The 14,005-nt window shown below is 37.0% G+C and overlaps 2 protein-coding genes across 8 annotated transcripts in view; one reads left to right on the top strand and one right to left on the bottom strand.

Annotated features, from left to right (window-relative positions):
- Window positions 1–5,316, top strand: part of ECT2L (epithelial cell transforming 2 like) — a 46,715-nt gene extending 41,399 nt beyond the window's left edge. The window contains exon 21 of the mRNA XM_007423529.3: window positions 4,560–5,316. Coding sequence (XP_007423591.1) covers window positions 4,560–4,690 — 131 coding nt within the window. The 3' untranslated portion in view covers window positions 4,691–5,316. The remainder of the gene's footprint in view (window positions 1–4,559) is intronic.
- REPS1 (RALBP1 associated Eps domain containing 1) overlaps window positions 1–14,005 on the bottom strand; it is a 61,014-nt gene that overhangs the window by 1,019 nt on the left and 45,990 nt on the right. For 4 of the 7 annotated variants that reach the window (XM_007423519.3, XM_007423521.3, XM_007423518.3 and 1 more), the window contains 4 exons: window positions 11,385–11,480; window positions 9,563–9,711; window positions 8,209–8,314; window positions 6,067–7,285 (listed from right to left, as the gene is read on the bottom strand). In XM_007423519.3, the coding sequence (XP_007423581.1) occupies window positions 7,217–7,285; window positions 8,209–8,314; window positions 9,563–9,711; window positions 11,385–11,480 (420 nt within the window). In that variant the 3' untranslated portion in view covers window positions 6,067–7,216. Of the gene's footprint in view, window positions 1,253–6,066; window positions 7,286–8,208; window positions 8,315–9,562; window positions 9,712–11,384; window positions 11,481–14,005 lie in introns of those variants that run through there. The other 3 variants (XM_088141500.1, XM_088141503.1, XM_007423522.3) reach the window with 3 other exon arrangements.

A 14,005-nucleotide genomic window follows, 5' to 3' on the forward strand; every position in this document is an offset into this window, starting at 1 on the left:
ATGCAGGAGAGAGAGAAAAAAATCCACTTTCGCTCTCTGAGTCTGCTATAAGTCTTAGAATTTGCTGCTGGGATGGCAGATTTATCAAAATGAGTGCAGAACACTGGAATGGATGGTAAATTGTATCCAAATCTCTCAAGGCTGTATTTGAAATTCTGGAGGTCTGCTTAAAAGACAAACTAACAAGTGTACCCAGATACAAAGAAACAACTGAACAATGCAAATCAAACTGATGATAGTTAAAAATAACCGCTCAATAATGTAATGAATACTTACATTACCCTCATTCCGGTCCCCTTAGGACATCTGCTGACTTCTGACTCAAGGACAAAAGCCTGACCCTTTTATAAATCTGCACACTGTGAGCAAAGTAACTTAACCAAAAATATTCCAGTGAACGCAAACATATTTGTATCAAATACATCTAAAGATGGACCCATCCCTACTACATTTTAGAAGCAGGGCCAGAATCAAACCAAACAACTAGAAGTTAATAACCACACAGGCTAAAGATATCAAACTAGGTCAGAATTAAGATGAGCATTTAAAATCTAACAAGGGCAAATAGTAACCTTTAGTAATCATCATTATTAAAGTCAAAGTTGTCCCAACACGTATGTTCCACAGAGACACCTTTGTATTTCAGCAATTAAGCCATAACAAATAAGACCACTAGGGGTAAACTAATGCATGATGATGCCAGCAAAGGAGATCTGAAATAAGTTTACCAATGTCTTTCATTAGGTTTAGGTTGAAAAAAAGGGTGCTAAAACTGAAGGTTCAAGGAGGAGAATTGAGCAGTAATGTCTGGAGGCAGGGATAGTGACTGACCCAGTTTATGATAATGACTCTTGCCATTCCTTTCTTAATGTAAGTGAAGCAAAAACATTACATTACTAGAATTCATGGTGTAATTAATGTAAATTTCCAGAGTCTTTGGCTTTATATATTAAGTTTCTACAATTTTTTTTTTTTGATGTGGGAAACTTAGGACAAAATCAGGAAGGGCAGTTTTCTGTGGCTGGAGCAAAATGAAGTTTGATGATATTGATAAAAATATCAAACTTAAGAATCACATATAATAGGTTTTTCTCTTTTTGAATGTCTCTCTCGTTCCCCTTGTCTTCTGACAGATGTTAGAACAATTAGGAAAGTAACATTCAAATTATAATCATTGAGAGGAATGGAGCTGAGACTCAAACAGGTGACTTGTGAGAATCTTCAGTGTAAAGGCAGATCTCAGTAGGGAAATCTATGGAAAAAACAAGAGAAAGGTAAAAGAAGTTCCATGAAGCAAATATTTCACAAATCTGGTTTATCACCAATTCAGAGAATGGTGTCTATTATTGCAGCTTGCCTGATGAGAAGAATGGAAGATGTTTAGGTAGACTGTCATGCAAAAAAGACTAAAACATTAGGAAATCACCTTTAAGTGGAGTAAATCAATGATGTTTATGACAACTTTGGGACATTTTCCAAGTCAACTTATAATTGTCGGTTTTAGTTGAAATATGAGCCACATAGCATTAACAAACTTAGAGTGCAATCTCACTAACCTGACTTGGTATTACTCAGAAGTCATATGGCATTTATATAATCCATTTTGATTTCAAATAGTCTTGGACAATGACTGGAAATTCTTCCAAAGAGCCTTACTGAGATTCATAAAATCTTAAAGCTTCCTGTAACAGGCTTTATCACTGGATGGGAGACTCTCATTTTTAAAGATATGGAGTAGGGTTGAAGGGTAAACAGAATATCCAAGGTCTTCATGTTAGAATCCTATATATCAAGATGGCATATTGGGCCTTTTTGTTGGCTCTGAAACAAGTAGTTCAATCACTGTTTGTGTCCACTGAGTCCAAATAGAGCAACCACTGTTTTGAGTTCATGAAACAAAACACAGGATGGAAAGCGCACTCACCTTGGTGTATGTGTTTCCTGTTTAGCCAATATTTGTGGATTAGATTAGTTACTTCTGGACTCAGAACAAGAGCAGAATCTGGAGTTTGAGTCATGGCAACTGGGCTTCTTTTCTTTTGGTTCAATACTTTCGCTGCTTGTCCGAGCAGCTTCTTCAGTCTAGAAAGTTGGTTAGGGGGGACCCCATAAATGTCTTCCAGGGTGGCTGCATTTCTCACTGACATGATGGGCTTATTGAAGGGACAATAGATGTGATTAGTAGAGTCTTTGGGATGTGGATATCTTGCTCCTAATCCCTCACCCATCCCCAAGTGGGTCGTTAAGTGCTGCCTCCCTGGTGAACTTGTGAAGTGGTCTTAATCTTCCTGGGGACTGATGAAAGAGCAGCATGAAAAATGGGAGACAAGTTGTGCCTGAGGCCTCCACCTCTATTGAGGGAAGGATTTTCCACTTGGGCATAAATGGATTCCTTCACTCCTCTCTCAAACCACCTATCTTCTCTGTCCAAAATGTGAACATTGTCCTCAGATGAGTATTCTTTTTCCTTTAGATGAAGGTAAACTGCTGATTCTGGTCCTGTGTTGTTGCTCTCCTGTGCTGGGCCATCCTCTTGTGTAAAGGCTGTTTGGTTTCTCCAATGTTTGTTTGGTTTTCTCCAAGCTCTACCCTATTGTCCCTTCAACAAGCCCATCGTGTCAGTGAGAAACGCAGCCACCCTGGAAGTGGTGTGGGGTCCCCCCTAACCAACCTTTTAGACTGAAGAAGCTGCTTGGACAAGCAGTGAAAGTATCAAACCAAACGAAAAGAAGCCCAGTTGCCGTGACTCAACCTCCAGATAATTCCATCTGGATGACTGAGAATCTTCATCAACATACAAGAGCAGAACTGCCTCTATTTGGAAGCTGAGAGAGTAACGGGTACCTTGACAATTCACATGCATCTTTACTATCATGTAACCTGTTAAAATTGGGGTTCCCTTTAAAGCCAGATGAACAGCATCTAGTTCCAGCAAGTTGATCATAAAGGGAGTACATTTCTGTGTTTTAGTCCTCTATGCCATTTTCTTTAGATAATTAAGTATACACATCTGTAAACTCAACTTTAGAGAGCCAGTTTGGTGTAGTGGTGAAGGCACCAGGCTAGAAACCAGGAGACTGTGAGTTCTAGTCCTGCCTTAGGCACAAAACCTTGTGCCAGTCACTCTGTCCTAGGAAGAAGGAAATGGCAAACCACTTCCAAAAAATCTTGCCAAGAACACTGCAGGGACTAGTCCAGGGAATCACCAGGAGTGAAAACTGACTCAAAGGCACACACACATACAAAAATTAAAAATCCTCACCTTTAAGCTTCTAATTCTGGAGTAGCGGATTTCAGGGAAAAAACCTTAATTCACTTCTAAAAATATTCAGATGTCCCTAAAGTTAGAACAAGTATTTGAGAGCAACTGTTTATTTAATTTATTCGGCTTGTATGCCGCCCATCTCCCCCACGGGTGACTCTGGGCGGCTCACAATAAAAAAGAAGAAATACAATTCTCTCCAAGATGGCTAAAAACTATAAATAATTTAAAAACATATTAAAAATACCCTAAAAAACCTCCTCTAATTTTGGCCCTATAAAAATCTGTAAGATGCTGGAGGGGGGGGGGGCAACCCATCATCCCACCAGCCATCTCCACAGGTGCGGGCCCCCCTCTGGCCCCCAGGCCTTCTGGCAAAGCCAGGATTTAATATCTTTCCTGAAGGCCATGAGGGAGGGGGCACATTTTGGAGATGGGGAGAATGGAAATAAAAGAAATAGGCTTTCATTTTAGTCTTAATTATTAGTGGTGATAGGTCAGTTTGGACAAACCTCCTATGTGTGGTGGAAGGAGCTGAGTAAGACAAACCTATCTTTTATCTAGCTCTACCACATGGGAATATCACGTTCATAATAAACCTCATAGGAAGGCTGAAACTGTGTATGGTATAGTACATGGCATGGGGCCAGGTTATATGCAGAACCACCTCTCCCTGAGAATATCTCCCTGTACTGCCAGGTCATATATGGGGAGTGCTCCAGGTCTCTTTCTTTAAATGTTGTCATCTATCAGGACCTAGGAAGCTGGTCTTCTCAGTAGAGGCCCCCACCCTTCTAGTCTTCCAGAAGAGCTTAAAAAGCTGACTCTTCACCCAAGTGTTGGGACAGAGTGAGGATGGAGCTCAGTGATTGTGATTATGTATTGGGAAGTGTTGTTTTTGGATACCAGGAGTTGTATTTCTTTGGATCCTGTTTTTTATTGCTGCTTTTATGTTTTGTGGTTGTTGTAAGCTGCTCAAAGTTATGACAGGTAAGGCAGGCGACCATATAAATCTCTTAATAAATACATAGATACGTACAGGTTGGCATTTTCAGGCATTTTGTGCAAGTATAATGTCCACTTATAACAAATCTAGGCTTAGATAGGGAGCCAATCTAATTCATTCCATAACCATTTTGTGAACACTGAACAATATTTGTGTATCACCAAGTATGGGGTGAGCCAATAGACATTTTTGGAGTGTATGTCCATTCTAGTTTTTAACTGCTGCACATGCTGACTCAACAAATATTCTTAAGGAATATTAATAACTTTTTTTTTTTGCTTATTTTCACAGATATCAAGAATGCTTTTCTTTTACAAGGGCCCAGGCATCAATGGATTTGTTCTACAGATAAAGACAAGTTTGCATGGCTTTCTGCATTACGAAGAGCAATCTACTGCAGTATCAATGAGGATGTAAACTGAATACAGGTAGTCCTCATTAAGTGACCACAATTGGGAGTGACAACTCTATCATTAAGTGAAGTGGTCACTAAGTGAAACAGACTGTGCTTATGATTTTACTTCTGCTTTTTTTTGCTTTACAAACCTGCAAAGGTTGTAAAGGGGAGGATTGGTCGTAAAGTTATTTTTCATCACCTTCATAACTGCAAATGGTTGCTGTATGAGGCAGTCACTAAATGAGGACTACCTGTATATTTTCCATGTGTTGCTCATGATCTGGTATGACTATTAATTGCAGTAATTGTTTATTATAAGCAGAATTAGTGTGAAATAAGTATATACAATGGATTATTACTGTAAACCACCAGGAATGTGGTTGAGTCATATGTTATCAATGTGACTAACAGACACCAGAAATTTTGAAGGAATACTACCTTATCACCAATAAGATACACCTTGCCTGACTTTGGACTTTACTTGTACAATAAAAGCTTTGTACCTGAAATTTTCAATTTTGCAGTAGAAATTATTCCAAACACTATCACTATGCTCGCATCCATATCTTGCATGAGTACTGGATAGGCATCTACAACCCTTGTACTGATTAGTGCCGGAGAAAATCTACAATCTAAATATTGTGTAAAAGCTGGAATCTATGGATTTGAACATGAGAATGTCAGGATTGAGCATGTGATACCATAGGGCAGGCACACTCTATACCCAGGTACTCATGAACTTCAAAATAAGTTTGTGAGAATAAAGTGGTTTTGTTTAAATGACTGAATCTAATATTTTTCTAAGGAGTGTAACTACCTTTCTGGTGCTTTCATTCATATATACATAGTTTCATGCAGAAGAAAATGTTTAGTAAAACAATAAACTACATTTGCTATGACTTGATATTCTTTTTATGCCATACAACATGTAGAAATGGATTAGTGAACCATTAAACTTAATGTGGGTAACTGCATGATGCATTACAGTTTATTTTGAATGTATTGTCTGTTTTGCATGTACAGTGAATGCTTTTAATGACTTTTTGGCCTCTTTCTAAATGTTTAACATTATTTTCTACTAAAAGGTTTGTTTTCAAATATTATCAGTGAATGTAGGACTGTGACCTTAGACTAGTAGGAAATTCTGTAACTAGACGAACTTTGGTTCCCGCAGAATGCTAAACATGTGTTTTACATTTTAACCTAGCATAATGTATGAACCCACCCAGTTCTAGTCTTAAAATAACTGACTCCATATTCAGTAAGAAGTTGTACACAAGTCCACTTAATTCTGTGTTACTGAGCCAAATTAAATTAACTCAAATTAAAATATTGTGCTGTTTTATTGTTGTAAAAATCACACAGTTGCTAGTTCTGATTCTGCTGAGATACTTCCATGCATTTTAACATCTATGATCCCACAGCCAGAATAAGCCATTAAATAGAATATCTGCTGTTAGTCAGCATTAATGCAAATTTACATATGAGATCAAAAGGTGTGTATTATACAATATACAACAAATCCTAATACAGTACATCAACCTGAATAGCAGGATACACTCAGGAAACTTTGTGTTAATAATGAAACCTGTCTACAAGCCAGAAGAATAATGCTTGGAGACATGAACAGAAATAACAACCCAACCCTTTAAGAAACACAAATTGGGGGTGGGGGTGGGGAGTTGAGGGGAAGGCTGGGAGAGTTGAGGTACTGACACATTTCTTGACCACAAAGTGTGTTACAGTAAAGTCTGGTGGATGTGTCAGTTTGTAAAGGGTAATGTGCAAAGCATGCAACTATATGTGGTGTTCAGGAAATGTGCATGACTGAGATCAACACCCAATCCTTTCACAGAAGAGAAACACTTGTGTGCAGACTGCAAAATGACGTCATGAATGCAAACATTTCAACAATAGTCAAGCTGTGGTCACATACACAATACATTAACAGGCAAGGACAACAGAATTTATCTGGTAATGGAACGTTGAAAAGAATGTGTGTGGGACTAGGAAGGTGTTGGGTTACTCAACAAAATACGCTACTGAAATTACTGATGATTTGCAAGACTGCAAACTTTGACTTAGGGATCAGTGATGACCACAGCTGGCTAATTTCCATTTACACAATAAGATAGATGTGTAAAAGGCATTTATGATAAATATATGTGCTTCTGTGATAAAGGTAGATATCGGGATGTTTTTATTCATGATCTTTCACGTGAAATATAGAAAATTCATTAAGTATTCAGTTCCAGTTTGGGATATAGGCCACTTAAGTTGTATAAACCTTGCTCCAACTTAAAAATTATGTCCTCCCAAGAAAATGGGAAGATTGGCAGTGCCAATATATTGAACATTCAAGGAAACACTTATTCCATTCTTTGTATTAAAATTATAAAAAGTTACTTAAATACAACTGTGGACAGAGGACAAAACAACCACAAAAAAAAAAAGTTAAGAGTGCACTGAGTGAAACATATGGGATTTTGATTAGGCCTTTTACCCAATTTTCTGTTTCAGAGTTATTATTTCACAGTTAACGGCAATTGGTTTATAAGTGAGAGAAGGGTCGAAGCTGTTCCAGTTGAACCTCCAGTGAAATTCTCTCTTCCAGAACATCCTAGAAAGGAGAAATTTGCCATTTAGATACCACAATGAAAGTGTATTACTATATATATATCTATATATCTGATTTTAAGTTATACACAGAAAATTGTGTGTTTGTGCAAGTAATGTAAAACAGTGAACTTAGACACAATTTTTGTTTCAGTATGCAAAATTTCTGTCTAAACCAGTATTCTGTATATTTTTCTTGAAAACAGAACATCAATCAGTAATCCTGTTCAATAATCCTGTTTAGTGAGGAACACTTACGGTTTCTTTGCAAGTAAGAAAGTAAATCAATAAAGGGATATTGAACCAAACCATGTTTAAACAAAGCTCTTAATTTTCTTCTACATTTGGTAGACAGAAAATCTTAACTGGATATATAAACTGCATATGATGTCATAGTTTGTCTGTAGTGAGATTTGTTAGTCTTAAGAGTTGTTATCTTGAATATAGCTAATGCTGAAAACCCACTTTTACAGAGCTAAGTTGCTGGAAAAATATAGTAAGAATTAAAAGCTTATATTCTCTGTGAACTTGCAGTCCAAATCTTCTAATGACGATTGTTCCACCAACTGTTTTAATGAAATTTCTGAGAACAGATCTGTCAATATTTCCTCTTCATTCATACACAGGATACTTATGTGGCTAGTCAAACTGAATAGTTCTTTTCCCTTCTCCCCCCTAATTTTTGGATCTTGTAATTAGTTCAAGTATTTCCCACATGTTCTGAAGCCTCTGGTATTCTGCAGAATACAGCTAACTTAAACTATATGAAGTACCTGAGTCTCTAAGAGTAAATACAAATTAAAAGCATGAGCTATGGATACTGGGCTTTTCCTTTACAAGTTTACTAAACAGAAGGTACAGTACTGGATAAAAATGTAGGTTTGTAAAGTGTGAAAACACCCCATAATAACTTTTCAATTTTCTTACCTTTAATTGTTGCTGCAATTCACTGTTCAGTCTGGCCAAAACAGTATTGGTCTCCTTATTGCGCCTAATTGATGCCTGAATAGCTTTCTTGTCCTTTCCAACCGATCTGAGGGGATATTTCATGAAACAGCTTTCAGGAATTGCAGATTACTTTTTCCCCTAAAAGTTCAAGTTGTTCTGAATGCAATCATCATTAAATTCCTTAGCTCTTTAATGTGTTTAGTTGCACAGTTGTAAAGAATATATGCTTTTTATAATTTTGGCATTCTGTTTTCTCAGATTATAGAACTACTATTTAAAGCATTTAAAGCTTACATGCATTTACTTTTTTTTTCCATGAAAAGATCCCATGTAGACCAATTTAAATTATCTTTGAATTGTCCTACTTTGCAAGTTCCAATAGAAGAGAATATATGTAGCTCAAGGTTGAACTGTGGAGTCCTTGGTGCTCTCTGAGCTTGGCTGTTTGTTTGCAGACATTTCATTACCCAACTAGGGAACATCATCAGTGTGAGTGTGGGGTTTGCTCCCTGTTTATATACAGTAGCTTGTTGCAAGTGTTTGAAAGAACAAATCTGCTGTCTGCACATTTCATTGGATCAGATCCTTTAGTCTTCACAACTTTATTGCTTTAAAATCACTGAATGTGTTTCCAACAATAGCTTAAACTGTATTGTACCAGCTTATATAATGACTGCCTGTGTAAGCGTGGGTAGTGGCCATATGCATTCCCCCAGCTCCTATTTTGCTGCCTGCCCAGAACACCTCCAAACTGAGCAGCAAAATCACACATTTGGGGGGGGGGCAGTTTGCAAGACTGAAAACACCTATTCTGCACTTTGACCACTGCAACTTAGAACAAATATAAAAGGTCCCAATCTTCAGCCCTCCCTTTGGACACACCTTAGAATCCATTTTTTTTTTAAAGAGTGGCATGCAAATGAAAAAACTTGCCCCCAAGAGCTGGGCATTTCTCTCAATCATATAATAAAAGCCCCATGTGATGAAAGAAGGATTTGTGTGCATCCATTCATTTGCATGATTTATTATTCTATTCTATTCTGTTCTGTTCTATTCTATTCTACTCTACTCACATACATACGCATAGATTTTTATATAATTTTAATACTGAAAAGTAGTTTGCAAAATATTTCGTAGTCATTTTCCAAATAGGATTAGTGTTTGAATGCAGATTAAATCTTGTATGCAGATTAAAGCTAGTTTACACAGCCTTTCTTAGCAATTCAAGGATTCAAGCATCACAGACCATTTATGTGCCTCTTTAATAAATGTATTTGCTATTTAAAATGAAAATATCTCAGTATCAGAGATACTCATACACATCTTGGGTTACCTAGGAATAGATGGCTGAGAAGCAAGAACAGCAGCTATGACACCTGTTTTCTGCGCATGCTCCTCAACTTCAGGTCTCAGCTCATCTTCGGATTTTGGCCTTCTGCGGATAGGCTTTGGTGGTGGAGCTAGAGGTGTAGTGCCTTTGGCCTGAAAAGAAGAGTCATCAGAGTTCATTAATACATATTGCAGTAAGTTTCACCTGTCCTCAGAAAAATTAGTTGGCTAAATAATTACAAATACTAATTAAATAAGCTATAAGGGCCACTTTGGTGTAGTGGTTAAGGCATCAGGCTAGAAGCCAGGAGACTATGAGTTTTAATCCTATTTTTAGGCCCAAAGCCAGCTGGGTGACCTTGGGCCAGTCACTCTCTCTCTGCCCTAGGAAGGAGGCAATGGCAAACCACTTTCAAAATCTTGCCAAGAAAACTGCAGGGACCTGTCCAGGCAGTTGCCAGAAGTCAAGACTGACTTGAAAGCACACATACCCTGCCCTCAGCGATTAAACTAATTAATAAAATTAATTATTGGTTTAAAAAAGATATTTCTGTAAGTCTCTTTTTAAGAGGTCACAGACAATTTTACAAGTTGTAAGATAGCTGTGCATAGGAACATAGGACCTCTTCTTAGAGGCCATCCCACCTGGTAGTCTTACTCTTTGCTAGGTGCAAGGAAGTGTTGTTAGGCACTACTAAAGGATTAAATTCCCTGAGCAAACAATGAAACAGCAGCTAATTTTCATAAACTCTTTGAAGATATTAGTAGCAAATGACATCAGCAGCCACTGGCACCTTATGCTAATTCCTTGATTTTCCATGGCTTCTTTAGTTCTTAAAAAAAAAAAAAGCTTATCAGTTCCATGTTCTTTATCCATAAATGGTGAAAAGAGAATGAACCCAAATGAATTGCTTTCTGTACAATGATTAATATACCACTCAACCTGCTACCCCACAACCAACACAAGGTACGAAAAGGGTAACACTGCCATACATCAGAAATGTCTCAGAAACAACCAACAGACTATTATAACCACATGGCATCACCGTACCACACAAACCAACTAAAGCCCTCCAAAACATCTTAAGTAAATCAAAAGATCCAGTAGCCCATGAATAAAAAACAGGAGTCATCGACCACATACAGTGTAAGGACCGTAACAGCCACTATGTAGGACAGACAGGAAGAAGACTAGCAGAGCGCATCCATGAACACCAACTAGCAGTCAGAAGACATGATGAAAACTCCTTAATCTCACAACACATGGACAGACTCAACCACAGTTTCAGCTGGGAAACTGTCAGCATCTTAGACCAAGCTAAATCCAAAAATGCTAGAGAATTCCTGGAAGCTTGGTATTCAGACAAGTCAGCCATCAGCAGACACATAGAGATAAACAATATTTACATAACATTCAAGAGACAATAAAAAGCTAAAAAGGAAAAAAAGAGGCCAGAACACCCCCTAACCAGCAATCAACACCCAGATAAGCAGGGATTAACACCAGGATTAACACCAAACAATCAAGCAGTAAACAATACCCTAATCAAAAGGAACTACCAACTCAGACAAACAATCAAGCAGTAAACAAGAGCCTAATCATGGAATTACCAAGGAGAAAACAATGCCCCCTCATCACCAACACTGATAGGGCAAGCTACTGTATATAAACAGAGAGCAAACCCCACTCCCTTCTACCACTGAAGATGTTACCTAGTCAGGTAATGAAATGTCTGTAAGAAAACAACCAAGCTCGGAGAACACCAAAGATTTCAAATCATTAATATATTTCATAAGATACATTCACTTGTAGGTATGTTGCATACCGTGTTTGCAGGGGTAGTAGAAACTGTTTTGTCTTCTATTCTCCCATCTCCTTTGGCAACTCTTAGAGAACCTGCAGAATCAGAGGGCTTTTCTACCTAAAGAGTGGGAGACATAATCCAGAAACTTATCATGGCTAATGATGAAAATGCTCTTCAAATTATGGAAGGATATCATTCCTGGTATTTAAATTCAGCTAAGCTCAAATACCTTGTCCAGAAATTTGCATATACTTAGTTAAAACCAAACTCATGGTAGCTAGAATACAGATGTAGAGACTCTTGTGCTGAATGTATTTCAAAAGCTGTACATTGTTTTAAATAAAACAAATCTAGCCCATGTCATAGCCCTAGCCCTTGCCTTGGCTACTTTACAGAATGTCTATAGAATGTTGCTTAATAGAGCTTCCAAGGCAGATAGTATACTATACATAAACAAGTATAAAGAACTTCTAGGGGAAAAACGAGATAATATACAAACAAAGCAGGTTCCCCCTTTTTTCAAGTAGTTTACTTAAAATAGCATTATCTTCTTAGTTTGGACAAGAATAAGGCAATGAAAGTAGGGACTGGGTAGGAAGCGGATGGAAACATACTTTGTTATTTGGCACAAATAACAAATGGACTGGGAATTAGGTGGATGAGCACCCTTGTGTGTATGAAAGGCAGGGTGTGTGCACTTGTGATTTCTGTATGCCACTGGAGAATCCCACAGATAACACCAAGATGCTTTAGTTAAGACAAAAGTTGAATAGAGTGAAGCCAATTACACTGATAAAGAAGAGCACAATCCCAAGAAAATTGATAACGTGAGGTATAAAATCAAGAGGTAAATAATATTAATAATGTCTAATGAAGCATAAGATAAAAAGATGAACAAGTAATGTAATATCTGTACGAATGTTTACTGATTGTGTATTGCCACACATATCTACTAAAACATACTGTTCAAAATATTTTTTTCTGTTTACTTTTCTTAATGGGGGTAATCTTATATTCATGGTCAACTTCCTTCTGGTAAATATGGCAACCTACTATAAAAATACACTAAGAAGTCTGTGAGAAGAAACATCTTTCCCCAACATCAAAAAGTCTGTTTGGGGAGGGTGTAATCTTCTCCCAACCAAAACTGCTAAGTGTATTTGTCATTTGTAAAGCCATATTGAATCTTCTTAGTTTTGAGAGTAGTATTGGCTGGAAATGTTAAATTTCCTCTCTAACAAAACGTAGTTGCCCTCTTCCTTTTGTCAAGCATTTGGCTCAAGATTTTTCTGTCTAGTTTTATTGTAATATAATTTTTAATGGAGTTTTAAAAAATGGTGATGGTTGAATATATGTTCTTTATAAATAAAAGCCAACCAGGGGGCCTTAATGAGGCCTGAAAAATAGAATGTTTCCATAAATATCTGTTTTTTAAAAATTTTAATATCCAAACAGCTATATGAATATATCTAAGCTTTAGGATTCAATACATCTGAGATTCACTTGAATTGAGTATTTTTATATTTAAGCTACCAATAAGGACTATGAACTAGAACTGTCTTATTATTTACTATTTAAAATCTAACCAAAATTTATTTTACAGTTCTCAGTACTATTATGAAAAACACTGGAAACCAACACTGTATATATTTCTTCAGAATGTTATATAAAACATCTATGTGTAGGAGCAATGTTATTATAAACTCTAAAATTGTAAAATCTTTACTATTAGAAGGTTGATACGGAGCCTAGCCAGCTTCTGTAGACCCCTGAAACTACAAAAGTTAGCATTCCTGTATCAGAAGTTATTACTCTGAATTTAAAAAAAACAGTATAAACAAACACATTTCAGATGTATACAAAAGAGAAGATATATTTGTTTTGACCTTAAGACAAAAAAAAGCCAAGTTCAAGGTCTTGATGGAATAAAACTTGGAATGCCTCAAAGTATTCTACTGGAACAAGCAACTTAAAATGTTTTGAGTGTTCTGCCATAAAAACAATGGGAATTCAATCTCTGTTCCATTGTTTGTTGGTTTGTCTATTTTAATCTAGGGCCACAAAAGTAAGTGGTGTTGTAGGCCACTGTGTATGTGGCCTACCATTCAACCTACAGAAACACTGACCCAAAAGATAATTTTTTAAAAAAACTAGCAAGGTCAGCCCACTGAGTCTAACAAGATATAAGTACTAGCAATTGGACTGAATTCAAAATAATTCATAAATAACCATTGAGCCTCCCTCCACTCCCCCCCCCAAAAACACACCCTACTCTCTTTGGCTTAAGAAAGTGTGATTTCTAATACACACAAGAGCATACTTTTTGCACTATGAATCTGGTCTTTCCATAGCAGCTATTAAAAAACAAAGACAATTGGCATTACATTAATTACCCTCAAATGAATGCTCTGAATAGTAGCTATACATGCACTTTCATATTTCAAGATATCAACCCGACAGCTCAACACATAAAATCAAATGCACAAGTTCTGCATTTAGCAGTAGTAATCTGAAACCCAAGTTAATGCATTAGCAACATCTATAATGTGCATTTGTTTACTTGCCATGCTTGCAAATGGAGAAAACACATCAATGTACAGACAGAACATTATTTCTTATCTTGAACGTGTGGTTTAATAACT

Source organism: Python bivittatus, unplaced genomic scaffold, assembly GCF_059951505.1.
Source record: "Python bivittatus isolate LINGU-HERP-01145 unplaced genomic scaffold, Pbiv_v1 ctg000020_np1212, whole genome shotgun sequence".
Taxonomy (NCBI): Eukaryota; Metazoa; Chordata; class Lepidosauria; order Squamata; family Pythonidae; genus Python; species Python bivittatus.